The sequence below is a fragment of the Brassica napus genome, chromosome C4, assembly GCF_020379485.1.
Source record: "Brassica napus cultivar Da-Ae chromosome C4, Da-Ae, whole genome shotgun sequence".
NCBI classification, from domain to species: Eukaryota; Viridiplantae; Streptophyta; class Magnoliopsida; order Brassicales; family Brassicaceae; genus Brassica; species Brassica napus.
Window position 1 is genome coordinate 62694077 of NC_063447.1, and position 26529 is coordinate 62720605.

The following is a 26529-nucleotide window of genomic DNA, read 5'->3' on the forward strand; positions in this document are numbered from 1 at the left end:
AAGCCCAACGTTTAACGTTCTTCTCTCGATACACCATCGTCGTGGGTTTTATTGGTACAATACTAATTGTGTTGGTCTCCCTACATTTGTATTTCTCTTCTAACTAAACAGATTCTTCATTGTTTATAAAACATGTGTTGCGTTCTTTATTATCTATTTACATAGAGGCCTAAGGACATCATTATTGCAAGTCCTTGTGTTTGGATAATTAATATACATATATATATATATATGTATATATTATATATGCGTATATAATATATATATATATATATATGCATATATATATATTAAGGACCTAAGCACAAAGACTTGCAATAATGATGTTCTTATATCTCTTATTTAAAAGACGGTTTTTAGTTTTTCTTAGTTAAAAACTAAAAAAAACTAAGAAACGGTTCTTATCCGAAACTAAGAACCTCACCCTAAAAACCTTGGTTAATCATGGTCTTAATGTTACTTTGCTTCTTCGGACTTGTCTGATCAGAGCTCGTTTTATTTTGTGACCAGACAAGATCATGACCATCCATTGGTTTTTACCAAACAATCATTGCTGTTCATATATACAATAACAATTTCTCCAACGGCTAGCTCAGTATCGTTATTTGTTTAATAATAAAATACATATAGAAGACGTGATACAAAATGCTCTCTCTATTATTGGAAGAGAGCGAGAGAGAGCTTCATGGAGACGCAGTACGTCGTCGTTTCTTAGCTGTCTTTGCTGGCTTATTTTTCTCATCATCAGTCTTCTATTTGTTTAAATAATGGGCAAGTAATCTCTTAGTATGCTAATGTATCAACGTATGTTTTATATCTTTATATGAAATGATTCGTTTTCATCAAACAACCTAACTTGAAATTACAGACATGGCACCCACTCCTTCATCTTTCCTTCAAACATAAACCTCTAACATCTTTATATGAATGTGTTGTCATTTGTTAACTTGTCAACCTCCTTTCAGACTTTCCGTTTAGATAAAAACGAGTATGGCCGGCGGTGGAAAGTGGCGGAGAGAGGCAGAGCAGTTGGTGGCTAAGCCTTTCAGGCTAGTAACAACAACTCTCCTCAGCCTCCTCCTTCCTCTCTCTTTCCTTCTCCTTAGCCGTCTCTCTTCAGCTTCCTTCCTCTTCTCCTTGCTCATATCTCCTCCGCCAACGGATTCATATTTCTTCTTCTCTATCTTCCATTACACCAATCCTGCGATCTTGTACGCGGTCGTGTCGTTGATAAGCGTTTACACTCTAGTTCTTGGTCTAACCACCAAGATCACAGCTACAGATCCCAACCGTTTGATTCCTTTCTATCCACATACCAGCATAGCATGGCTAACGCTTTTCCTTGTTCAAGTCTCCGTCGGTCTAGGCCTCCAAGTAACGAGTCCTGACGGTTTAATAAACGGAAGCGAACGTAACTTCTTGAGCAGGCTAGTGTTTTTCTTTGGTATTCACGAGGTAATGCTCCTGTGGTGTAGGGTGATCGTTAGACCGGTGGTGGACAGCACGTTGATCAGAGGAGACGCCGGTCGGAACAGGAGAGAAGAGACGGTGGTGGAGAGAGTGGCTTTGGCAGTCAGCTGTGGGACGTTGTGGTGGTGGAAGCTTCGGGATGAGGTAGAGGCTTTGGTTGGTGTGGCAGAGGCTAAAAGAGCATTGTTGTTGCTATTACCAATAGATGGTAACGTCAACGTTGGTTTGGGTGTGGGAACGGTTGATTTTGTGAACTGGTGGTTATACTATATGATTGTGACGATTGGTATGGTTAGGATCGTTAAAGGGTGTTTAGGTTTTGGAATGGTCTTGCTTTTCGAACAAGTTAGTAGAAGAGATCCACGTGAACTTTCTACTGTTGTTGCTGCTGTTTCTACAACTTCTTCTGTTCATTGTGAAGATGAAGGTGACACTAAAGTGTAAGTTGAATGCTTTTTTTTTTGAGTTGATTACACATAAGAACACTTTTTGTATTTTCTTTACATTGAGAGTCACTTCCCACATGTGAGGCACTTTCTGGTGGGACCTAGGCGTATTTTTGACAAATTTGCCCTTGTGGAAAATAACGAGTTGTGGACGACGAATTGTGGATGACAAGTTGTGACGAATTGTGGATGAATAGTAACTTGTGGACATATAAATCAAAGAAAAGCAAAGAATATGTATGGTGGTTTACTTCTACTATTACAAATTTGAAATCTTAAAGAAATTTGACATGTACGCAAAATATGTAGATGAATAGGAAAATTAAAAAAATTAAAAATGTGGGTTAGTGAAAATGTGAACAAAGAAATGCGGGTCATTGGAAAAGTAGACCCATAAATGTGGATGATATAAATATGGATACAAGTTCATGTGGACATTATTTTTCTATAATGTGAAAAAAAATTTGTTGATGATTTTTCATCTGCTAATAACCAATATTTTCAACTTAAAATATAATAATTTATGTATAAGAGATGTGAGATCACATCTTCTTGATGAGTTTGAACAGAGAACAACGAAGCTTGAAATCCCAAGCTCGACACAATGAAGAAGGAGAACCGCGGCGGATTGGAGTGGTGAGCACGAGTTTCAGAGGACCGCCGTCATCACCACCACAATCGAGTTCTTGTTCCAACTCTCTAACGGTTTTATCTTTCGATTTGATGTACACCGATCTGCTGGAGACTTCCCCGATGACCACATCCAATCCAACACAACTAGCTCTTGATCACCGATAAGACAACTGTGACCGAGCTCCAATGGATAAGATAACTTTAATCGAATTGTCTTATCGAAGATCGAGAGCTAGTTGCGTTTGATTGGATGTGGTCACGTGGAAAGTCTCCAGCAAATCGGTGTACAATAGTTCAAAATATGAGATCTTTATTGAGTTAGAACTGGAACTCGATGGGTGACAGTGGGAAGTAACGTTGGAAACATGGTTTTGTGGGTTCCTCCTTTCGGAAGACTATAGCAAAGAAATAAGCTTTTAAACGTATCAACCAACGACCTTCGTTTTAAGATGTTCATGTCCACATCTAATCTATAATTCTATTATCCACGTTTTGGTGTGCACGTCCACATTTAATTTTGTTTGCACATTAATATATATATACTATATATATGAAAATGGATCTTAAAAGATAGAGAATTTTATATATAATTTATTATGATAATTATTTTTGTTTAATCTATTTTAGAATTTGACATAAAAGTAAATGAAAACATAAGGTGTGATAAGAAAAACAATAAAGTGAAATAAAAAGAGGAGAGAAATTTGTGTGATGGAAAGAAAGTGAAATGTTCTTATTTTCTTTAGTTTAAGGTCATAAGAGTCATTTCTACAAGGGAAAGTGTGTCTCAAATGGTAAGTGTGTTGTAGTGTAATTGATATGTGAGAAATTGTCTTTAGAGGTAAAAATCTCTTCTTTTTTTTGGTCTTACACCTAATACAAAGGTTCAAGTTGTTATTTGTAATGTGATTATGTGAAGGATATTAAACATCTCCTAATAAATATTTTTATCTAATACTATAGATTATATGAAAAATTTGATAAAGACAGGCTTTACATCACATTTCAATAGGAATCATATTAGATGTAACACTAAAAAGGTCTAAAACACAGCTTCTACAAGTATGTGTCTCTTCTTAGAGCCAAACCCAACAATGTGGTTTAGATAAACTTTTCCTTCCTTCACAGTAGCTGACGAGACTATCCGGTGAACCATACCGGTGTTGAACCAACCTGTCACAGTAGCCGTCTGCCACCCGTCTGAGCTCTCGATCAACTTGGCAGAAGGGCTACCTGAAAACACAACAAATAGTTTTTTAAAAAGACTCTATAATCCAAATGCAATGAGAACTTAAAGACTTACCTGCAACAACAATCTTGGTGGGAGACAACAACTCAAGCCCATCACCAAACCTCAAAGTGCCACCAGCAACTTGAATGACACTGACCTTATTACCATCATCCCCATCGGCGGTTAGGTTGATTTTGTATAAGAGACCGGAGAAAGTGTGGATGACGATAAGGAAACCGTCAGGGTGATAAACAATGCCGTTAAGAGCCACCAGGTTATTGTACCATCCAGGTGGAGTGAAGAGAGGGCTTTCAATGGTGGAGACAAGCTCTCCACTGACATCAACTTTCCAAATTTTACTTCCTTTTGCATCCGTTACATAAGCATTTCCATGTGCATCAATAGCTACATCGTCTGCAAACGATTTCTCTATACCTACATTCATCAAAACATTATTAGAAAACAAGACACGAAACGAAGCTCACAGAGAGAGCTTACTATGGCCGCTAAGCTCAGCGAGGAAGATACGACGCCACGTGGACAGCTCATAGGCAGCTAAAGCGCTGTAACGGTTTCCAAGCAAATCGGCGACAGCGACGAGGAGACGGTTCCTGTCTCGGTCGATAGCGATTCCGAGAGAAGCGTTTCCGGCGAGGTCAGCGTCTTTGACTACAGTGACTTCATCAAGAACGTCGCTGTCACCGTCCCTAGGAACAACCTCGCCGATTCCGCCTCCGTCCATGAAGGAGACGAGGAATCTCCGACCTGCGTCGTCCCATTTAGCGCACTCGCGGAAGAAGCCTGAGCTGTGGTAAGAGAAGACGTGCGTGTAAGGAGCGGCTCGCTCTAGGCAAATGAGGTAAGCTATGGGGACGGCGGAGATAACGAGGAAGAGAGCGACGGAGAAACGGGCGGAGCAAAAAGACGGCGACATTTTTGAAAAAGGAAGAAGAGAGACAGTTGGTGATTGGGTAAGAAGAGAGAACAAGACTTTTAAGTGAAGTGTGGAACATAAAAAGTTGGTAAGCGAACACGTTCGATTAAGACAAGCCCTAATGTGGGGCCGGCTAATTTGGTGGCCCGTTTAATGTAATAATGGGCCCGGAAAGTGAATCTAGAATTCAATACTGACAATGATTTGTACATATCCTGGGACTGTTTTGTCTTCACTTTAATGCATTACTTTATAGGAACTGTTGTTGTTGTATTAAATTGCTGCAAATTCCCAGTTGGTTATAACATCAGATATGATCATATGACTAAAAAATTAGATGTTGTGATAAACTAAAACTTGTTGATAACAAATGATGGGCCGAACAAAATGTGAGCCCAATGAGCCAGTGGGAGAATTCACTAGAGTAGACTTTTTTTAAGTAGTGTCCGTCGTACCTACCTGAAGAATCCTTTCATTTGTTCCCGTCGTTTTCTTCCTCCGCACTCAGAATTCGGTAAATCCCCCAAATCCATATTTCTTCACCTCTCTGTTTATTTATCAGCATTTCTGTTTTATTTGCAGTTTCTTCTTCTTCTAGATATTTTTTTTTTATAAAATGTCTAATTTAGATTATTCTAATCTATTTAGTGAACCCTGATTTCTTTGCGCGAGTTTTGGTTAGCTTTGATGGGTTTTTAATAATGCTTCTGATCAAATCATTTTCGTTTGAAGGAGATACTTTTATGGTTAAAGGATGTAAATGTGGATAATGTCATTAATCAGTGATTGTCTCAAGAAGGAAGATCCATAGACGAAACTGTTCGTTTTTGTATGATAATGTGTAGGTTTGTTTATACGTCCATCTGTTTTGATAAAGAAGAGAGTTAGTCTATGTCTTATATATGAATTTACGTTTCTAGCTTTCTCTTAGTGAACATTGTATGTATGGTCTCTAATCTATCATTTCATGTTTGATCGTTGGGTGGGGGTTATACTGTGTTTCTATATCTAGTTCTCAGTATCATTGTTTCGTTGAGAATAAACTGATCTGTGATTGTGTTTGATACATTTCTTGAGAATATATCTAGTTGGTTGTGAATTACGTTTCTTGCATTGGTGTAGTGAAGATTGTAGAGACTACTGATTCATGTTTGGTCTTTTTGGGGTTGTGAAAAAAAAAAAGAAAGAAAAAAGAGATGGCAGGACACAGGGTTGCACATGCCACATTGAAAGGTCCAAGCGTTGTCAAGGAGCTAATCATCGGTTTGGCACTCGGTTTAGCTGCTGGTGGTCTTTGGAAGATGCACCATTGGAACGAACAGAGGAAAACCAGAGCTTTCTATGACTTGCTTGAGAGAGGTGAGATCAATGTTATTGCCGCCGAAGAGTAATAAAAGCTGCACAGAGACTCATTCTGCAAGACCGATGGATGATTTTGAATACTTGTTTTTTTCTGTTTCTTAATAACTCTGGTGATGATTTTGAATTTTGTGAGAAAATAAACAAATTTGTGAATGGGGTTTGCAAGATCATAAACATGCTCAAATGTAATGGTTGATTCAGACATAATCACTCTTGTTTTGTTTTGTATTCTTGTCTAAGAAACTGTAAAAGGTGAATATTATGGAACCTTATTCATGGAAAGTGTTTCCAGCTTTGTGATTTTTTTAGTTTCCAACACCTTTTTGTACGCATTATTATCGATACGAATGTTTTATGAAAAAAATATAGTTGGTGTTGCATTGTTTCTGCAAGTGCATTCGAATGATGTATCTGCCTATGGTTGCCGACTCTGAAAAAAGCATAACAATTCAACAAACTGAGTCAGCTAATCTTGAAATCTTGTGGTTTTGTTTTCTGATTGGGAATGGTGAGAGAGACATTCTTACCAGAGAAGTGATCTCCTAAACTTGGAGTGGTCTTCATGGTCACCAAACTCCGGATTACCACCACCTGTGGCAGTCGCTACTTTGTCTGCGGAATCTGATTCTTCTTTGGACTGGTCTGGACTTGTGTCTGCATCTGATGTGTTTGGAACACAGTATTTTTGAAGCCAGCGGTCAGTTTCCCAGAGAACGTGCATAATGCTTTCCCGTGCTGAGTACCCATGGCTCTCGTGAGGAAGAATCACAAGGCGGCAAAGAGCACCGTGGCCTTTTAGTGCGTTGAAGAATCTGTCAGACTGTTATACAAAGCATACGAAATGAAAAATAGTTAGAGAGAACCAACGCAAAGAAAATGGGTGTGGAATCTAATCCTTTCCGGTGATTTCTGTTGGAAGTTATTATTACCTGCATTGTTAGAGTTCCTGGGTTATTGTCTTCTTCACCATGGATGAGCAAGATTGGCTTCTTGATTTTATTAGCAGACATGAATGGGCTCATCTCGACATAGACGTTAGTAGCTTCCCACAGTGTTCGGTCCTCGTTCTGTAAAGTTTCAGGCATAGTTAAAGTTTAACCAAAGATAATATCTACCTGAAAGCAGAAAATAAAACGAGAAAGAAAATGGTTATGGTGGCACCTGGAAACCAAAGGGTGTGAGTGTTCTGTTATAAGCCCCAGATCGAGCTATTCCGCAGGAGAAAAGATGAGGAGCATGGGCAAGGAGATTTGCAGTCATAAACGCCCCATAGGAATGTCCCCCAACAGCAATTTTGCTTGGATGAGCCACCTTAAAAAATGGAAGACCAAGAAAATACTAAGTCTTAACACTCTGTGTGGTAAATACAATAGCAAGATGATGGAATTAGGATCAAGCAATGCTTACTCCACGCCTGACGACTTCATCTACGGCAGCCTCGGCACTTGCAACCAACTGCTCTACATACCTAAACAAGGAGACCACATTAGAACCTGTCAAAGTCTGAGCACATCTCGGGTTAAGTGTTTTTTTTTTATGCCAAGCATGTCACTGCCTTTCATTTAATTAATCTTCTTATATTTGCAGGACACATTGACCAAGAAAATGACGCTGGTTTCCATGTTTTAGCCACCAGCTTGTCAAAAGTAAATATTATAGTACCTATCATTAGCCTCTTCATCACCTTCACCAATTATAGGTATCGTAGGTCCAGATAATATAGCGAACCTGCACAATGCAGAAGAATCCATATGTTATAAGCTGACACTCGATCAACTAGCGCAACGAAATAGACTCCAGCAAAAAACAGTATCATGGCTAAACAAGCATAGAAATGGAAAATTTCTTATACCTTCTAGCAAGCCAAAGAAGAGCAGAAGTTGAACCAATGCCTGCAAATTCATTTGGAGAGCCACGGACTTGACTAGCAGCATCTTTGCTCTTGAACTCACCAGGGTAAGACCAAAAGAGACAAGGCAGAGGACCGTCTTTTGATGGATCATAGCCTGGTGGTAGGTATAGTGTTGCAGTAAGCTGAACCCCATCTTTTCGTTGATACCTGATCATCTCTTTCTGTAACGACGCCAACTGGGGATAAGGATGAGGAAAGTTTGTAATCTGTTGCACTTTCCTGTCAGGCCAAAGTTGGAGAGAAAATTGAGTGTTCTCAGTTTTTGACTCCTTTGACGTCAAAATTTTTAACTCCTCCATTTTCAAATCCCCTTCTTTCTGGTCAGACATCAATGCCACAACCGTCTCAAAATACTTTTCCTTGTCGCTCTCCCATATCCGTTCTTTGTTGCCTGTGTTTCTAGATAAATTTTGTATACAACATTCCCCGTTTGTTACAACATTATGGCGATAAAACCAAGAGAAAAAATCAATAAGAAAGAGAAGCCTTTGTCAAGAAGGGCTTACATGTCAAACAAGTCAAGGAAGGGTACATTTCCTTGTGGCGTAGCCCCACTTCCATTCAGCAAGACATAAGTTCCCTCATCATTTTCCTTCTTTATCTTAGCTATTACGTACGTTCCAGCAGCGGTTCTCCTCAGCATGGTTGAGCCAGGATCTGAGTACACATCTTCTGATGATCTATCAAACAAGATGCGTGGAGTGACATCGTTAGATCCAGGAGAGATAACCCACGTCCTTGTCCGTCGCGTTTTATACCATGATTCGTAAACCAAAGCTAATGTATCATCACACCACGAAATGCCTCTGCAGGACATAGAAAGCATCCACGAAGTAAGTCCAATTGGCTAAAAGAAGATGGCACTGATAATCAACAACATTTGCAGCGTTTTTAGTAGTTACCCATAGCGAAGATCAAGCTTGTGCAAAACTTCTGGCTCTTCTCCCGCCAGTGGTTCCGCAGACTGCATATAAACTATATCACGCGGTGAAACTTCCACTTTGGCATCACCTCCATCTTGTGTTTCTGCCCTACATATCTCAGAGAGTTGTGAATTAATTATTTCTATATCACATTTTGAAACATGTGAAATCACTTTGAATCTCGAATATTTACCAGTAGAGGGTTGACGGCTTGTCAGCTCGCCAATTTATAGAACGCATTCCCTTCCGTACACTATTGGCGACTATGGGAATATCTTCGGCTAGGGGCAAGTCACATAGCTGTCTAACAAATCTACCATCAGCGGTCCAGACTTCCACCTTCTTTGGGAATCTACCACAAGGTACAATGAAGGAATATGGCCTGTGAAGTGATGAAATTAGCAAGTACTTATGGTCTGTCGACGGGTCTAACGAAGTGTATACTGCAGGTGGCCCAACTTCCTTCGCTGTACCGTCCAGAGAAGCCAATACTAGCTGCGATGTGGCGTAGTAGTCGAACAAATCAGCATCATATTCATCCTTAAGCAAATCCTGGAACGTTCTAACTTGGACAACACTCTGCTTCTCGTTTGACAGAGTCTTGGGACCAGATGGGACCAAAGGCTTCTTTGGTGGGTCTCCACGAGATGAAGGGATTGTGCTCACCAACAAAGTGGAATCATCAATCCAAACAAAACTCTCGAAAATCGCATTCAGATAAATATCTTGCGACTTAAACAGTGGTCTAGCTTCCCCAGTCTCAACATCAGCAACCCATACAATAGGCTTACTACTATTCCCGTTCTCATCGACCCGGATGCTGAAAGCCAGATGCTTACCATCACTAGACCACGTAACAAAGTTGATCTTGCCACCGTCAGGAATGCCAGTGATCTCCTTCTCAGGACTCAATGTACCATCAGGCAATAGCTGGTGGATACCTAAACCAGTGTAGAAAGACATTCTGCTTCGGGTGTTGCAATATCCATCGATTCGAACACCGGCAAGCTTCTCCTCAGGTCTGGCTAAATCAGCCAAGGGAGGGAGAGCTCTTCGCTTGAGAAACAAGATCTTATCCCTGTGCGGCGAAAATGACAATGCTGGGACGGGTGGAGCATCGACAATATCTCTGATCTCAGGTGGAGGAAGGCGATAACCAGTGCCTAAAGCCAATTCTACATAACAATCAACCATAAGCGATTCGATTTCAATATCAGATATAATTCATGTTCATGAATCGGATTTGAATCGGCGGAAATGGAGCAATTACCATCATCGTCAGTTGCAGTAGCGGAGAGTGAGGCTGAGCCATTAGAGGTGCTACCACCAGCGTCTTCTCCAGCTCCGGGAGATACGGATGCGAGGCAGCGAAGCCTAGAAGCAGCACGAGAAGACATCAGAGAAGTTCCGGAGAATCGTCGAACTCTTGCGCAACAACGGAGCGTGGAGAGCTTGGTAGATAGGAGAAGGAGAGAAGAAGACGGCGGAGATGAATGGCAGAGAGGCGAGAGGGATAAACGATGACAAGCTCTTTGAAACCGCATCATCTTCTCTCTCTCTCTCTCTTTTTTGTATTATTCTCACTTTTTTTAAAGTGCGATGGTTTTTGTTGATGATTCGACGGTTGTCAATATTATCGTATCCAATCAATAATCATTAACATGAAAATATCGGTAAAGGCAAGGGTAAAGATACAGCCATACCATATTAGAGAACGTCACTGCTTATGTGGGTCTCATCTGTGGCCCAACTATCCCTTCTTTTCTTGAGTATGGCCCAACAAGTATTCCAATCCGGTTCAGTTTTTTTAATTTTTTTGGTTTATAAAAATTAGTTACCATATTAGATCCATGCATATATAATTTGATTTGATTTGGTTTTTATATCATTGGCTTTCAGTTTTATATCAAAAAACCATATACATATATCATATTTGATGATAAATTAGTTTATATGATTAGAAATCAGATTTATTAAAATATAAATATATATATTTTATTTTAACTTTTAAATATTAAATTTTTTGTTTTAATTAACTATTAAAAAGAAAAATAAGAAAATAGTAATATCATAATGTTATTATATAAATATATTTAGAACAAATACTTACCAATAAAAATAAAAATCATGTTTTATTTAATTTTATTAAAATGAGAAAAACAACATTTTGAATTAAAATAAAGTAACAAATTATAAAAATCAATGTTTTAATTATGAATATCATATTAATAAAATTAATTATGTATATGTTATTAATTTTATTAAAAATTTATATATAAGTATACTAATATATTTTAATTAATTTGGTTCTTCGACTTATTCGGTTGGATCAGTATATACCGAACCATATACATATACACTACTGCGGTCCATTTGGTTTATTCGGTACTACCAAATCCAAACCACTTTCTCTATTTCGGTTTGATTTTGTATTAATTTGTTCGGTTTTACCGGATTTAACACTCCTTCGACAGTTTTGCGAAAAGTAAAATATCATCTTTTTTTTCTTTTCCTCTGTGCATTTTTTGTAAAATATCATAAGGCTGAATTTTTGCAGGGAAAATTAATATGGAAAATAAACTATTTTCACACTTGGTGAACTATTTTTATTCAAAATATCTAAATACACGCGGCGTAGTATGGTTGGTTGTTAAGTGATAAGCGGATTGTGTTCACATAGCTCAATAATAACAAGAGGCAGTAGTATTTATCTTCTTCTCTTCTCCTTGCGTCAAAAAATTCTCTCCTCTATCCTAAGTCCTCCGGCGATGGCAACCATAGCTGCAACCGGTCTCAACGTCGCAACTCCAAGTGCGTTCGTTCGACCGGTGGCTCGACTATCTGCTCCGGTCCGTTTGAACTACCCGTGGAAATTCAGTTCGATGAACCGGATGGTTATGTCTGTTAAGGCGACATCTGAGGGAGGGATATCGGATAAGGTGGAGAAGAGTATTCAGGAGGCTAAGGAGACTTGCGCCGACGATCCGGTGAGCGGAGAGTGTGTGGCAGCGTGGGACGAGGTGGAGGAGCTGAGTGCAGCGGCGAGTCATGCCAGGGACAAGAAGAAGGCTGGTGGATCAGATCCTTTGGAAGAATATTGCAGTGATAATCCTGAGACCGATGAGTGTCGTACTTATGATAACTGAAACATGTTTGAAAATTTAGGTACTGTGTCAGATCCATCTTTCTTGTTGTTGTCGTCACCTTTCTTGTTTTGGTTTGATGTTTGTAATATGATAATTAATATGATGAATAGTACAATACATATGAGGTGTTTCGTAGATCTCTACGAGTCTGTGGAGTTGAGTAAGAAATAATTATTTTTTTGAGTTGAAGTTGGTAATGTTCCGAGGCATTTGTATTTGTGTTTGCATGTCTTTTTACCCATATTTTGCGTGGTTATCGACACGCTTGGAGAGTGATGTATCAAACAAAATGATGTGGAACAGATACAAATATTATTGAACGTATAAAAGTTCGATACACCGTAGAAGAGAATTTAAAGAGTTATTTATGAATTGTAGTTGAAGAATATATGATAACAAAGGCGGTTTGCCTAAAGGTAGTCCCAAAAGAGGTACTGCCCAATGCCCAATGAGCTTCATGAGCTGGAATTGTCAAGGCTTGGGGCGGCCTCAAGGCTTGACAATTCAAAGACTACGGGAGATGCGTCAATACCATTTCCCGGAGATTTTATTTTTAATGGAAACAAAAAAATGTCGGAATATAGTAGTAGATCTTCAAGTATGGTTAGGGTATGAGCGTGTACACACTGTGAATCCTATTGGATACAGTGGTGGTTTAGCTGTGATGTGGAAAAAAAATGTAAAAGTCTGCGTTAAGAGTTCAGACAAGAATATGGTGGATCTTTTGGTGCAGTTTGGTGATTTACCTTTTTACTTAACCTGCGTGTATGGGGAACCAGCCACCGATGGGAGAAGTGGAGTTTGGGAACGATTGAGAAGGTTAGGATTGGGGAGATCACAACCGTGGTGCATGGTTGGTGATTTCAACGAAATTCTATGTAATGAAGAAAAAACGGGGGGACCGATGAGGCCTGAAGAGTCCTTTAAATACTTTGCTGACATGTTATCAGCTTGCAATATGGAAGAACTGGTCAGTAAAGGAGATAGATTTACATGGGGAGGTATGAGGTGGAAGAAGTGGATCCAATGTTGTCTCGACAGATGTTTTGGTAATAAAGCTTGGCGTGATACCTTCCCGGGCTCCAACCAATCTTTCTTGGAGAAAAGGGGTTCTGATCATAGGCCCGTTTGGGTGAATCTGCGCGCAAATCCAGAGATGCAAAGGGGCCAGTTTAAATTTGACAAAAGGATTTTGCACCATCCGGACGCAATGAGTGCAGTGAAAGGGGCTTGGAGCAGTGTAAGGGCAAATGCATCTATTGCAGTCAAAATAAGGAAATGCAGGGGCATAATGAGTGCTTGGAGAAGGAAAAAAAGTTTTAACGCCAAGGATAAGATTAATAAATTGCAGATAAGACTTGAGTGGTTTCAATCCAAGTCATATCCTTGCTGGTTCGTAATCAACACAATCAAAAAAGAGTTGATGCAAGCATACAAAGAGGAGGAGATGTTCTGGCGCCAAAAAAGCAGAGAAAAATGGTTAAGACTTGGTGATAGGAACTCTAAGTTCTTTCATCTCTCAGTCAAGGCTAATAGAGCTCGATTGTATCTTCTTAAACTTAAAGATAAAAGGGGCCAAGATCAATGGTCTGATGCAGCAAAAGCAGAGGTGGCAGTGGAATACTTTTCTGAGCTGTTCACTTCCTCAAACCCTCCCTCATATGAAGCAGTGTTTCAGAGCATGATACCTAAAGTAACCCCAGGTATGAATAGGTGTTTGACGGCGAAGGTTACCAAGGAAGAAGTAAGAGAGGCAATCTTCTCCATCAAGGCAGATAGTGCGCCGGGACCTGATGGTATGACTGGTCACTTCTTCCAGAAGTTTTGGCCAACTATTGGAGAAGAGGTTACCAAAGAGATTCAGGAGGTGTTTGTGAAAGGTACTCTTCCGGATGATTGGAACTTCACATATCTATGCTTGCTCCCAAAGATTGCGAATCCTGAAAACATGACAGACCTAAGACCCATAAGTCTCTGTTCTGTTTTGTACAAAGCGATTTCCAGAATTTTGGTGAAACGGTTGCAACCTTTTCTCAGTCAGATTGTGTCAGTGAATCAATCTGCCTTCATCTCCGAGCGGTTGATACAAGATAATGTCCTTATAGCTCATGAAGCAGTACATGCACTCAAAACTCACAGTGTGATAGCTGCTGAGAGCGTGGCGATCAAGACAGATATGTCAAAGGCTTATGACAGGGTGGAGTGGAGATATTTAGAAGACTTGCTAAAGGCATTAGGTTTTGCCGAGCAATGGGTGGTTTGGATTATGATGTGTGTATCGTCGGTGTCTTTTGCAGTCTTAATGAATGATCAGCCGTTTGGCCTTATCTCACCGAGTAGAGGGATCAGACAAGGAGATCCCTTATCACCCTTTCTTTTTGTTCTCTGCACAGAAGGGCTGTCGCACTTACTGAATGTTGCGGAAAGGAACGGTTTTCTGAAAGGCATGAGTTTTGATGTGTCCGGGCCATCCATTCATCACATTTTCTTCGCAGACGATAGCTTATTTCTCTGTCAAGCGTCTGCATACCAATGTCGTAATCTAAAAAAGATCCTATGCTTTTATGGTGAAGCTTCAGGACAGTGCATCAATTATCAGAAATCGGCGATTACTTTTGGACACTTGGTATCTGTGGAGGTGAAAAGTGAGCTGCAGAATATTATGGGGATTTATAATGAGGGAGGGATGAGTAAATACTTAGGACTCCCGGAAGATTTCTCTGGCTCCAAGATCAACGCGTTATCGTACCTCAAAGATAAAACGCAAGGCAGACTTGAGACTTGGTATCTGAGGAAGCTGTCACAAGGTGGGAAAGAGATACTTTTAAAAACTTCAGCCTCGGCTCTTCCGGTTTTCCCCATGTCATGTTTCCGATTGCCAAAGACTGTGATCAAGAGACTGGCAAGTATGATGGCCAATTTTTGGTGGAACTCTCATTCTCACATGAAGAAGATCCACTGGGTGGCCTGGGATAAAATGTGTCTTCCAAAAGAGCTTGGTGGAATGGGGTTTAAAGATTTGGAGATCTTTAATCAAGCACTGTTAGCAAAACAAGGATGGAGGCTCATCAACCAACCAGAGAGCCTGCTAGCAAGATTCATTAAAAGTAGATACTATCCTCACTCTGACTTTCTACATGCTCCGGTTGGGTATAGGCCCTCGTTTGCTTGGAAAAGCATTCTTTTTGGCAGAGAGCTCCTGCAGAAAGGACTGAAATGGCAGATAGGAAACGACCGTAATACAAGAGTGTGGTTGGATAAGTGGGTGCACGACCCGGAGGTTGGGATGAGAGCTCCTTGGATCAAAAACAATACTTTTGATGTAAATCTTAAGGTAAGCGCTATGATTGATGGCGAGACTCGCAGATGGAACCTGCAGGCACTAGAGGAGATCTTTGTTCCTGGAGATGTTCAGTTGATTGCGGCTTCCCAGCCTATTGTTTCTAGAGAGGATTCCTTTACTTGGAAGTTTAACAGAAATGGGCTGATGTCGGTTCAGTCAGCTTATGGTTTAGCTAGAGAAGAGACGATCAAGGAATGTCACAGTGAGGTGCTAGCTATCCCTTCTCTCAACCCAATAAAAGAGAGAATTTGGAAGATACCAACTGTGCCAAAAATCAGGATTTTCCTTTGGAAAGTCTTGAGTGAAGCTATCCCGGTAGCTGATCTGATCTTAAAAAGAGGCATGAAAGTTGATGAAAGATGTCAACTGTGTGGACTTGAAGGTGAGACGATTCAACACGTGCTATTTCAATGTGCAGTAGCAAGACAGGTGTGGGCTCTGTCGGGTATTCCCCAACCTATGTTTGAAATGCAGGAAGGTCATCTGTTTTCCAACATCAACTATCTGATGAACCTAAAGGCACAGTCGTGGGGTTCTATGGAGGAGAAAAGAGCTTGGCCTTGGGTTTTATGGTTTCTATGGAAGAGTAGAAATGACTTTATTTTTAATGGAGAGAGATGGATGCCAATGGAGATTGTGGTGAAGGCAAAAAATGAGGCTGATGTTTGGTTTTTAGCGCAGGAAGTAGACAAAGAAGTGGAACTCGAAGTAACGCGGAATGATGTGCGAGCCAAGAAACGATGGTTGCCTCCAGAGGAGAGTTGGTTAATGTGTAATGTTGCCTTTGAGTGGAACAAGGATACACATAGTCTTGGAGGAGCATGGGTTGTTCGAAATCATAGAGGAGTTGTATTGACACACAGCAGAAGAGCCTTTTCTCGGGTTGGATCCTTGGATGATGCGAGATTAAAGACGTTGTTATGGGCTTTAGAGAGCATGATGAGCATGCGCTATGACAGAATGGTCTTCGCCGGAGATTTTAAAGAGCTTTTCCTTGCTTTCCAAAATCCACATAAATGGCCGTCTCTTAGATTTCAGGTAGAGGAGATGAGGATTTTGCTTTCAAGAATGAAGGAGTTTCAATTGAAGAAGGTTTCGATAGAGGAAAACAGAGGGGCGTCGTTCATTGCTCAAAGCATAACGAGACAAAACAGAAGTCAATCGTATGTGGCCATTGGTCATCCTTCTTGGCTAGGTGAGCTTTTTGTTAATGAATATCGGTCCCTCTAAGCATCCTCTAAGTATTGCTCGTGTTGCTGTTTATGCCCTGAATGGGTTTGTTTGTTCAGATCTTTGCGGGATCGATATGTTGTAGTCTATGGAGATGTTTGGTTTTTAAGATTGTAGTAGTGTTTTACCTTGTGCAACATTTTAATGAAATCTACTTGATGGAAAAAAAAAAATATATGATAACAAAATAGCTACAAGAACAAAAATAAAGCAAAAAATATTTGTAGTTTGAACAGAAAAAGGGCCAATTGTAACACGGATCATGGTCAAGTACAAGTGGTCTAGTAACTTCCGAATGAAATCATGTTGGGCTCGTGAAGACTCGTGAGATAAGTCGATATGTAATACGACTTGAGAACAAGTAGCCGTGGAAGCAATAAAGAATCATCCATACAGGAGATTGTGCAATGTACCGACATATTGCGTTTGGAGGAAATGTTTTTTATTTAACGATTGATTTATATTGATGCCGAATGTTAATGGATAACAGTTATCGGCTCCGCAAATATATTGGGCTTTGTTAAACATGGGCCGATGTATTATTCTGGCATATAGAACATGTTCAAGGCCATCCCACGGTCCTAACCTCTAAGAAACATTAACACAAGGATTAAGTGAAGCAAATCGTGATCTAACAAAAACTGAATTTTGAAAAACCGAAATGTAACAAAAAATCTATAACAATTTTTTCTTTGTTAAAATATATGATGTTTAAACCAAATGAATTATGAATTATGAATTATATTTTAAACTCAAAAGAGGCGTGAATACTTGTGTTCATGGTTTTGTGTTGTATCTGAAAGTTTGAATTGGTTTCATTTATATATTTTTGGCGGTAAGAAAAGTAGAGATTAACGGGAATTGCATCGGTACCGTCTCAGTATCAGTTCAGTAAAAAAATGTTATGGGTAAGTAAGTAATAAACGAATTTTAAGAAAAGATAAGCACATATATGTTTTGGCCCAGACGTCCGTCATTAACTACGAAAAGTCATGCATACCCTTGAAGTTTCATACAGTTAAGGAAGATGCCACAGCAAGTAAGGGGTGTATCTGTCTTCTAACACATGCGTAGCCGAGTTTCTTTTCTTTTTCCTCTTTATTAAAAAAAGTCATAAAAATTGTATTTTCCCAAATTTGCATCACCCAGTAAAAAAAAAAAAAGGGTTCACTGCCTTTCTTCCTTGGTTCGCTTAGACCTGGCGATGCCGTACCAGGAGGAGACGCAGACGATTCGTAGAATGTAACGTTGTTGCTTCTCGTCTCCCTCGTTTTCGGTACGATCGGAATCATCTCTCTGGCTTTTCGTGATTCAAATCGAGATTCATATCTCTAGCAACTCGTGGGAGGGTAGCTCGACATAACTAAACCCTAGCTTGTACGAGGTTAGTTATTATTCTTTTTTAGCTGCCAAATGCGAATTTGTGCTTTCGATCTTAGGGATTTTGATTCGCGAATCGAGATTAGTGATAGAGAATAGAATACATCAAAGGGGAGCGAGTAAATTATCTTCGATCCAACTTTCTCTCCTCGCTGGGTTAGGGAAATCTCTCTCTCTTGTTCAGGGTTAATTTCTCAGTATATTATTATTGATCATCATCTCCTCAATTGAAAAGAGTTAGTTAGTTAGTTAGTTAGTTATATTTACTGTTGTGCATGCTCCAGTTATCTTTTATTTGACGAAGTTGTGTGTCCTCCTCCTCCACAGGACCACGAGTTAACATGGATTGGATTCACAAATCATCTACTCCTTGTTTGGACACTTCCAGTTCTGTTCCAGCAAATGTTCCTCCTCTTCAGCGACAGGATAGACTTGCTTGCCATTCTTCGCCAGCCGATGTAGATATGGACCTTAGGGAAGTCTATTTCCTTATACTGCATTTTCTTTCCAACGGCCCCTGCGATCGAACCTTTGGGCATCTGAGAGATGAAATTTTGGAAAAGGGGCTTTTGCCACGTAGATATCACTCCTGGTGGTCAAGAAGTGGCACTTGCACTGCCCGTGCTGACGTTGATGATGATGATGGCATCTCGCTCCCTTTGAGTTATGATAACTTAGTAGAGAGGTTAGTTAGTTTTCTTCTTCTTCTTTTACTCATATACTGCCTTGCCATACCTTTTTGAAATGTTCTGCTATTTGTCATCATGTAACATGTGTGTGGTCCATTAGAATATTGCATGCTGTATTTTGTCCTTCCATCACTTCTGTCTGTCATCATGTTTGTTTTCCGGGCAGGTATCCCCATATTGAAAAGGATCACTTGGTGAAGCTTCTCAAACAACTCATTTTAAACCCACCTTTTCCTTCACACCTGAGAGTTGAAGGAAATACTCTCAATGCTGCTGATGTTCCTACGCTATTGGGATCTGGCTCCTTTTCACTTGTCGATCGTAAGTAGTAACTCCTATCCTTCTACCCTTTTTTGTCTGGATTTGATATGCTTATCCATTAAATTAAGAATAAACAATCAAAAGCATGGTTCTTTGTCCACATGATGTATGGAAAACAGGATTTTTTTTTTTTTTTTTCATGCTATTCAGTTGATTTTATTCCGGTCTCACTTTGTTTGTAGAATGGATCGTGTCTTTGTTTCTGGGACTTGGAAAGAATTTCATAAATGCATAAAACTTAGTAGTGGCTCTAGGATTGGGGATATTAGAACTTTTTTCTTCTGGTTTTGATAGTCTTTCCTAGGTAACATGACTTATAGTTTGATTTTTGCTGAAGTAGCTCATGCAGGAGAGATTAAGTCTCTCGTCAGGAATGTTTTAACTTGGAAAGCCTCTTTAACCTCTCCAGTTCTTACACTAGGCCATTGATTTTCTAATCCTTATTTTTTCTTTGTGAAGATAAAATTACAGAGTCTCAAAAAGCTAGCCATGTTGCATCATACTTACGTTGGCCGCATATGCACGCCGATCAAGTGCGTGGCCTAAGTCTTAGAGAAATTGGAGGAGGTTTCAGAAAACACCACCGTGCTCCGTCCATTATTTCAGCATGTCATGCAATTGCAAAACCATCAACAATGGTTCAGAAGATGCAAAATATAAAGAAGCTCAGAGGACATCGTAATGCTGTTTACTGCGGTATGATTTCATATTTTGTTTTGTTACTTGTGCAACCTTGAAATTTATACCAATCTTGTTATAGTATCTGGAAGTCACAATGCAGTATGTCCATCGTAGGAGCACCATTTATTTTTATAGAATGTTTTTGTTGGGTAGAACGATAACACTATGGCTTTTTTTCCTTATTGCACAGCTATATTTGATCGTTCTGGAAGATATGTTATCACTGGTTCCGATGACCGGCTTGTCAAAATTTGGTCAATGGAAACTGCGCTTTGCTTGGCTAGCTGCCGCGGCCACGAAGTGAGCCATTGTTTTCCATTGTTTTAAGACAAGAATTATTGACCAGTATATAAAAATTAATTATCGCCTATGCATATTTCCTGTAGGGTGACATTACAGACTTGGCCGTTAGTTCAAACAATGCTTTGGTTGCATCAGCGTCAAACGATTTTGTGATTCGAGTTGTAAGAATACAATTTTCCAGTCTATAATGTCTACACAGTTTTTATTCATTTGTCAGTTAGATATTATTGCTTTTTTGACAGTGGAGGTTGCCTGATGGAATGCCAATTTCTGTATTGCGGGGACATACTGGAGCTGTTACTGCGATTGCATTCAGTCCCAGACAGGCGTCGGTTTACCAACTTTTATCGTGAGTTCTGTTTAATATGTTTATATTTTAACTAGTTCCTTTCGAACTTCTTTTTATCTGTTCAAGACCACCCCCTGGATGTTTAGTTTGAATGTTTCATACTGCTTCGTACATTGGTAATCAGTTATTTGTGCTTTTCTTATCTCTGTAGGTCATCAGATGATGGAACCTGTCGGATCTGGGATGCTAGGTACTCTCAGTGGCTTCCTCGAATCTATGTTCCAAATCCGTTGGATGCTGGCACTGGTAAGGAGGTCGTACACTATTATGTTTTGTTCAATGTTATAAAATGTTCGGTTATAGACTTCATTGGAAGTTTCTCTTAGGAAAAAGCAATTTTCCATCTTCTAACGCGGCATCTACAAGCAATGCATCAAAGAGTCATCAAATACTATGTTGTGCGTACAATGCGAATGGAACCATTTTCGTCACGGGTAGCTCTGACAGCAATGCGAGGGTCTGTGTTAAATTTCTAACTACAGTTATCCTCCTTCGTGATGTGGAAACTGTGGAGGTGGTATTTGGTTTTAGTTTGCTTGTTAGTCCTGATTGTCAGTATTTCCATAATCTTGCAGGTTTGGAGTGCCTCAAAATCTAACTTGGATGATGCTGAACAGCCGACTCATGAGCTGGATGTTCTACGTGGCCATGAGAATGATGTCAACTATGTGCAGTTTAGGTATTTTTCCAGTGATCATGGTGCCTTTCTTAAAATATGCATTTTGTTGGTTAGAAAACAAGAAAAAAAAATCTAAAAGGGTGTTTTTTCTGTAGTGGCTGTGCTGTGGCTCCAAGATCTTCTACAACTGAGACTCTGAGGGAAGATAGTTACCCAAAGTTTAAGAATTCCTGGTTTGTTTCTCATTGTGTTGGACCTATAGTCATTGCACTATCGTCCTTCTATTTTTACTTTGGATCTGGTTAAGGTTTAATACGTTTCATTAACTAGGTTTTGTCATGACAACATAGTAACCTGCTCTCGTGATGGTAGTGCAATTATATGGACACCAAGATCACGTAAATTCCATGTAAGTTTTTTCAATCTATGGCGGAATGAAATGGTGCTTTTCACATGACAGCATATTTGTGATCCTATCATCAGTTTCCTCCATCGTCTGTTTCCACAACCTCCTCTATGTTACATTTTCAGGGGAAATCTGGACGCTGGACGAAAGGATATCATTTGAAGGTTCCACCTCCTCCACTTCCTCCACAACCTCCTCGAGGAGGGCCACGCCAGAGGCTTCTTCCAACACCACGGGGTGTCAATATGATTATATGGAGCCTGGATAATCGTTTCGTACTTGCCGCTATCATGGGTAAGTATCATTGAGGAAATATTATAATGCATGGATTCTCAGTTTTGATGAATTTCTCCCGGTCTCACTTTGTTTCAGTTGATTAGTTAAATACAAAGCACCTAAAAGCGGTGTTTTCGGGCCACCTGTTTGTGTTACGTGAACTTACTACGGTTTTCTGTTTCCATTAACGTGTTGGTGTCTATTCAGATTGCAGGATTTGTGTTTGGAATGCTGCTGATGGTAGCTTAGTGCATTGTTTAACAGGTCACAGTGAATCGGTAATAGTCACATAAATTTCTAATTCTTATCCTGATATCTTAGTTGGGGCCAGATGTATGTTAGTTTTTATTTTTAAAAAATTGTATGCTTCACTGTAGTTTATTGTAGTTCTCATTTGATGTTGAACTTCTCCGAATGTCCATTCTTTCGATTGCGTTGATCTTCAAGTTTTCAGTTTAGCCCCCAACTTGCTTTGGGAATTACTGATATGGTATATGATCTGTCTTACTTATGTCCTTTTGGTAGTCCTATGTCTTGGATGTCCACCCTTTCAATCCACGGATTGCTATGAGCGCCGGCTATGATGGGAAAACAATCATCTGGGATGTGAGTTTCGTTTTTTTTTGCAAAGAATAGTCCTTGATCTTACTAGTAGCATCACTTACCTCCGATATTTTTTTTCTAGATATGGGAGGGTATACCAATCAAAGTATACGATATCGGGCGATTTAAGTTGGTTGATGGAAAGTTTTCACAGTAAGTGACTGATGGAACATGCAGAATAAGATCTTCAATATTATCTGTTACCACATGCATTCGACTCTTGAGTCTGAAACTAGAGGAAATAGTCATGTTATGCATTTCCAGTGTGATATACAATATTCATATTTCTTTTAGCAAGACATCTGTTTGTAACAAATTTATTTAGTCGAGTGAAGTGTATGGAATCAATTACTTATGATGTTTTTGTCCTTGGCACTGTGTAGAGATGGGACATCTATTGTGCTTTCTGATGAAGTTGGCCAGATATATTTTCTAAACACGGGACAAGGAGAGTCTCAAAAAGCTGCTAAATACGACCAGGTTAGTATATTTTGCATCCCAAATGCATAATCATTTTGTTATATATGGCTGCAGTTTCTAGTGATTCTCTATTGCTTTTTGATCCTTTGTCTTGTCTTGTCTTGTGTAAGTTCTTCCTTGGTGATTACCGTCCTCTTATTCGAGATACCAATGGACATGTTCTTGATCAGGTTGGTTTCAAATACTTGTATCTCCTGTTTTGTTTCTAGTTATTGTTGCGTTCTTTTTAAGAGGGCTCACCGAACCATGCACACTTTTATGTATTTTCGAATTAAAAAAGGCGGAGATATCCTTGCAGTTTCATTGTCGACTAAATTTGAAGCTATAATTTCCATGGTGCAGGAGACTCAGCTTCTTCCCCATCGGAGGAACCTTCAAGATCTTCTTTGTGATTCAAGTTTGTATCCAAAAGCTTATATTTATGTCAGTTATGCAAGATATTGGTTATTCATGGCACATATTCAACTTTCAGGTATGATTCCGTATCCAGAACCTGACCAGACAATGTTTCAGCAACGCAGACTGGGTGCATTAGGAGTCGAATGGCGTCCTTCCTCGATTAAGTTTTCTGTTGGCCCTGATTTTAGTCTAGGTCAAGACTATATTATGCCTCCTTTGGCAGATCTGGATAGATTGATCGAGCCACTGCCTGAGTTTATAGATGCTATGTACTGGGAACCAGAACATGAAGTTCTGAGTGATGACAATGATTCGGAGTACAATGCTGAAGTTTCCTCTGATGGAGCTAAGGCAAGCCCATGTTCCAACTCTTCAAATGAGCTTGAGTGCAGTTCCGAGGACAGTGACGTTGAAAATATTTACGAAAATAGTTATAATCGGAAAAGACGAAGACAACATCCTAGAGTATGTTTTGTTCATCTCATGCGATTTTGTTATTTGTTATCTATTGACTAACTCCCGTTTTCTCAGGCTGATGTGGCTACTTCATCTGGAAGGCGTGATAAGAGGATTTTGGATGAGGTTGATAGCTCCGAATTTGGAAAAAAGAGAATCAAAAACCGAAGAATTGGCGTGAAGGCTTCAAAAAGAAGATATTCTGATGTCAAGGAATCACGACCGCAAAGAGCAGCCGCGCAAAATGCTCGGTCCTTGCTTTCAAAGATTTCTGGAAGCTCTTCGGATGAAGCTGATGATTCATCCAGTAGTGACTCTGATAGAAGCGCATCACCTTTGCAACAGTTGGAGAAGCCATCTCAGAAGCTGGAATCTCTTTCAAATGACAAACAAAAGAAAAGATTGATTGTAAAGATCTCGGTTAAGAAGCCAACAGAGTCTGTGGAAAGCAAGAGAGGTGTAATGAGTCAAGCTGATTTGGAGCATGTTTCTTCGAAATCTTTGGAGGATAATCACAAAGTAATTGGTATATACTCTAGAGAAGCTGGGTCAAGTTCTGTAGATGCAAAAGGTGCGTCATGGTGTCAGGATATGCCCCATTCTATGAGTACGCCACAGAGAGAAAAGGCCAATAATCATTTGATTAAATCTTCAGATCAGGACCAGAATATGTGCAAGTGGAGGGAAGAGATTCCTCTTTGTGAATCCACCAAATTAACCGAGTCTGAGAACATTGTAGAAGCTCAAACATCTAATGGGTACGGGAAATCTGGTTATGATTACTAAGAAAATCTATGCTCATATAAAATTCCCACTATCTAATTCCTTGTATTCTCTCTTGCAGGGATGATGATGATTTGTCAATTGTTGAACCATTCTCTGTTCAGCGAAGACATTGTGATGTAGATACTTCCACGGAAGCCGAGGAGATTATTCCAAAGAAAGTTCGACGACTGAGATTAAAGCTTCGGCACCCCAGCAGTCCTCTAAAAATAGAGCCTGATGAGGTAGCAGATGATTTTGGAGATGGTGGAGAAGGTCTTGCATCCATAGCTCCCTCTTCCATGAATCCTGTTATGGATTCTGAACCTGTGAGAGATAATGTTAGAAACTCTCCTGCTCACAACGCTGAGTTTGGAGAAGCTACAGCCGATGTGATACGTAGGAAGAGATCTATGAGACTGAAGGCCACTTCAAGTCACTCTAGTGCAAGAAACAGTGTATTACGTTTGAGGTCAGGCTCTGCATCAATAGATAAAGTAAAGAAACAAGAAATTCCTTCCACAAGCGTGTATGATGGTGCCTCACTTGAAGAATGGCCTTCTACTTCAAGGTCCCGGTCTGCAAGTACCAGCAAACAAAGTCTTAATACTGGGATAAGGTTGAATAATGTGTCAAGGAAAGTCTCATGGTTGATGTTGTCAGAACACGAGGAAAGCTGCCGCTATATACCCCAGCTAGGGGATGAAGTTGTTTACTTCAAGCAGGTATGTCCTTTTCTTTTGGCTGGTAGTTTCATGTATTAATTACTTAGATCAAGAGAATTAAATGACAGCTTTCTCTGGTTGTCGTTTCTCAGGGACATAAAGAGTTCCTTGAAAGTAGAGAATTAAATGACAGCGACCGATCAAGGTACCTTCCACGAAACCTAGGAGCGGTAGAGTTTTGTAAAGTCGAGAAACTCAACTACGATACATATCCTGGTTCTGGCGAGAGCTGCTGCAAAATGACTCTCAGGGTTCTGGATTCTTCTTCATCGCATGCCTCTCGGAAAGAGTTCCAACTAACACTGCCTGACCTCATTAATTTTCCGGATTTTATTGTGGAGAAGACTCGATACGATGCTGCAATGAAAACAAACTGGGAAGTCGGGGATGAATGCCGTGTGTGGTGGAGAAACGAGTCCAGTGAAGGCGGTGCTTGGTGGGATGGAAGGATCGAGTCTTCACAGGTTAAGTCCCCTAACTTCCCAGACAGTCCATGGGAGAGATACAAAGTTGTCTATGAAACTGGGGACACGAATCTCCACAGCCCCTGGGAGTTTGACAATCCCCAGTTTCCTTGGGAAAACTCTACCATGGACGAAGAGCCAAGAGAGAAACTACTTTCTTTATTTGCTGGACTAGTGAAGTCAATCAGCAAGCATCAGGTTTTTTTTTTGTCTTCTCTCCCGGTCATTTCTCTACCTTTTTTTATCTTTGCTTGCCTAATAACCGTTACTTTTTTTCTGTTACTATAATATTATTCTTCAGGATAGTTATGGAATCCAAAAGCTAAACGAAGCTGCTCAAAAGATGGATTTCTGCAATAGGTACGCTTTGCTCTCTGCTGCAATCTGACTCTCTTTAAATATGATTCCCTTATATGTAACTCAGCTTCGTTACATTTAAAATCCTTTTTGCAGGTTCCCAGTTCCTTTATACCCAGAGCTGATTCACCAGAGAGTAGAGAATCGGTACTACAGAAGTATGGGGTCGTTTAAGCACGACGTGGATGCAATGCTGTCAAACGCTGAATCTTATTTTGGTACAAACTCACATATGCGTTCTAAGATAAAGCGGCTCCGAGATAAAATCACAAAAACGTTGAGAAAGGTTTCACATAGTTGTTGATGATGATATAGTACGTTTGTTTTCTAAACTCCTCCTTTAGGCTGTGGCCATTTTTTTCTATAAGAATTATATATAGCGAAGAAAATGTAAGAGTTGTCACTTTAGGGAACAAAAGAAACGTTTGGGTGAGTGAGTCACACACACCCGGCACAAGGTTTATGCTATAGATCGGGGCAGCTTTAGTTCCACGAGACTAACATGTATGTAATAGAAATGCACTCTTTTGTCACAGGAGTGACATAACAAGTCTGGTTTTATTTGTGCCCATTAAAAGAAGCGACATTGTTTTTTTCTTTTGTTAACTAGTGATGTAAGCAGTTCCGTT

General features: G+C 39.9%; 7 protein-coding genes across 11 annotated transcripts; 5 read left to right on the forward strand and 2 right to left on the reverse strand.

Annotated features, from left to right (window-relative positions):
• Nucleotides 1-382: 382 nt before the first annotated feature.
• Nucleotides 383-1994, forward strand: LOC106370096. Its single transcript, XM_013810169.3, has one exon. The coding sequence runs from the start codon at nucleotides 991-993 to the stop codon at nucleotides 1912-1914; it is 924 nt and encodes a 307-aa protein (XP_013665623.1). The 5' UTR covers nucleotides 383-990; the 3' UTR covers nucleotides 1915-1994.
• Nucleotides 1995-3513: 1519 nt separating this feature from the next.
• On the reverse strand, nucleotides 3514-4936 carry LOC106370107. The gene is made up of 3 exons (XM_013810180.3): nucleotides 4279-4936; nucleotides 3853-4215; nucleotides 3514-3782 (listed from the first exon to the last, which is right to left on the reverse strand). Exons 1-3 carry the CDS (start codon nucleotides 4712-4714, stop codon nucleotides 3592-3594), a joined length of 990 nt encoding a protein of 329 aa, XP_013665634.1. The 5' UTR covers nucleotides 4715-4936; the 3' UTR covers nucleotides 3514-3591.
• A 246-nt stretch (nucleotides 4937-5182) lies between these two features.
• Nucleotides 5183-6333, forward strand: LOC106451658 (probable cytochrome c oxidase subunit 5C-1). Of its 2 annotated transcripts, none has more exons than XM_013893720.3 (2): nucleotides 5183-5228; nucleotides 5902-6333. In XM_013893720.3, the coding sequence occupies exon 2, from the start codon at nucleotides 5911-5913 to the stop codon at nucleotides 6103-6105; it is 195 nt and encodes a 64-aa protein (XP_013749174.2). In that variant the 5' UTR covers nucleotides 5183-5228; nucleotides 5902-5910; the 3' UTR covers nucleotides 6106-6333. The 2 variants fall into 2 exon arrangements, with proteins under 2 accessions (XP_013749174.2, XP_013749103.2); XM_013893649.3 differs by having other exon boundaries at nucleotides 5186-5228; nucleotides 5898-6333.
• LOC106451561 (probable glutamyl endopeptidase, chloroplastic) lies at nucleotides 6313-10586 on the reverse strand. Of its 2 annotated transcripts, XM_048755339.1 has the most exons (11): nucleotides 10182-10586; nucleotides 9105-10086; nucleotides 8891-9019; nucleotides 8495-8794; nucleotides 7929-8387; nucleotides 7739-7804; nucleotides 7484-7544; nucleotides 7238-7387; nucleotides 7006-7143; nucleotides 6604-6896; nucleotides 6313-6506 (listed from the first exon to the last, which is right to left on the reverse strand). In XM_048755339.1, coding segments are annotated over exons 1-11 (2856 nt in total). In that variant the 5' UTR covers nucleotides 10459-10586; the 3' UTR covers nucleotides 6313-6505. The 2 variants fall into 2 exon arrangements, with proteins under 2 accessions (XP_048611296.1, XP_048611295.1); XM_048755338.1 differs by lacking the exon at nucleotides 6313-6506 and having other exon boundaries at nucleotides 6600-6896.
• An 886-nt stretch (nucleotides 10587-11472) lies between these two features.
• LOC106451801 (calvin cycle protein CP12-1, chloroplastic-like) lies at nucleotides 11473-12246 on the forward strand. Its single transcript, XM_013893809.3, has one exon. It carries the CDS (start codon nucleotides 11680-11682, stop codon nucleotides 12055-12057), a length of 378 nt encoding a protein of 125 aa, XP_013749263.1. The 5' UTR covers nucleotides 11473-11679; the 3' UTR covers nucleotides 12058-12246.
• A 523-nt stretch (nucleotides 12247-12769) lies between these two features.
• LOC106354086 lies at nucleotides 12770-16630 on the forward strand. The gene has a single exon (XM_013793941.2). It carries the CDS (start codon nucleotides 12770-12772, stop codon nucleotides 16628-16630), a length of 3861 nt encoding a protein of 1286 aa, XP_013649395.2.
• Nucleotides 16631-17768: 1138 nt separating this feature from the next.
• LOC106451892 (PH-interacting protein-like) lies at nucleotides 17769-26506 on the forward strand. Of its 3 annotated transcripts, none has more exons than XM_013893913.3 (25): nucleotides 17769-18014; nucleotides 18338-18695; nucleotides 18866-19020; nucleotides 19480-19716; nucleotides 19892-20001; nucleotides 20088-20165; nucleotides 20247-20353; nucleotides 20505-20599; nucleotides 20680-20810; nucleotides 20929-21032; nucleotides 21128-21205; nucleotides 21303-21381; nucleotides 21504-21672; nucleotides 21862-21932; nucleotides 22180-22260; nucleotides 22340-22410; nucleotides 22641-22737; nucleotides 22848-22907; nucleotides 23080-23134; nucleotides 23210-23601; nucleotides 23668-24350; nucleotides 24437-25079; nucleotides 25172-25741; nucleotides 25845-25903; nucleotides 25997-26506. In XM_013893913.3, the coding sequence occupies exons 2-25, from the start codon at nucleotides 18352-18354 to the stop codon at nucleotides 26202-26204; spliced, it is 4677 nt and encodes a 1558-aa protein (XP_013749367.2). In that variant the 5' UTR covers nucleotides 17769-18014; nucleotides 18338-18351; the 3' UTR covers nucleotides 26205-26506. The 3 variants fall into 3 exon arrangements, with proteins under 3 accessions (XP_013749367.2, XP_013749438.2, XP_022550147.2); XM_013893984.3 differs by having other exon boundaries at nucleotides 19492-19716; XM_022694426.2 differs by having other exon boundaries at nucleotides 17795-17906.
• The last annotated feature ends 23 nt before the right edge of the window (nucleotides 26507-26529 follow it).

Excerpts from the sequence above, each read along its gene's own strand:
- LOC106451561 (XM_048755338.1), bottom strand. The coding sequence starts at position 10,458 with ATGATGCGGTTTCAAAGAGCTTGTCATCGTTTATCCCTCTCGCCTCTC. Across the intron at positions 9,020-9,104 it reads AAGCCGTCAACCCTCTACTG|GGCAGAAACACAAGATGGAG; the intron begins GTAAATATTCGA and ends TGAGATATGTAG. Across the intron at positions 7,388-7,483 it reads ATGAAGTCGTCAGGCGTGGA|GTGGCTCATCCAAGCAAAAT; the intron begins GTAAGCATTGCT and ends CCATTTTTTAAG.
- LOC106370096 (XM_013810169.3), top strand. The coding sequence starts at position 991 with ATGGCCGGCGGTGGAAAGTGGCGGAGAGAGGCAGAGCAGTTGGTGGCT.
- LOC106451801 (XM_013893809.3), top strand. The coding sequence starts at position 11,680 with ATGGCAACCATAGCTGCAACCGGTCTCAACGTCGCAACTCCAAGTGCG.
- LOC106370107 (XM_013810180.3), bottom strand. The coding sequence starts at position 4,714 with ATGTCGCCGTCTTTTTGCTCCGCCCGTTTCTCCGTCGCTCTCTTCCTC. Across the intron at positions 4,216-4,278 it reads CGCTGAGCTTAGCGGCCATA|GTATAGAGAAATCGTTTGCA; the intron begins GTAAGCTCTCTC and ends TGATGAATGTAG. Across the intron at positions 3,783-3,852 it reads CACCAAGATTGTTGTTGCAG|GTAGCCCTTCTGCCAAGTTG; the intron begins GTAAGTCTTTAA and ends TTGTGTTTTCAG.
- LOC106354086 (XM_013793941.2), top strand. The coding sequence starts at position 12,770 with ATGGTGGATCTTTTGGTGCAGTTTGGTGATTTACCTTTTTACTTAACC.
- LOC106451658 (XM_013893720.3), top strand. The coding sequence starts at position 5,911 with ATGGCAGGACACAGGGTTGCACATGCCACATTGAAAGGTCCAAGCGTT.
- LOC106451892 (XM_013893913.3), top strand. The coding sequence starts at position 18,352 with ATGGATTGGATTCACAAATCATCTACTCCTTGTTTGGACACTTCCAGT. Across the intron at positions 20,002-20,087 it reads CTAGCTGCCGCGGCCACGAA|GGTGACATTACAGACTTGGC; the intron begins GTGAGCCATTGT and ends TATTTCCTGTAG. Across the intron at positions 23,135-23,209 it reads AGATCTTCTTTGTGATTCAA|GTATGATTCCGTATCCAGAA; the intron begins GTTTGTATCCAA and ends TTCAACTTTCAG.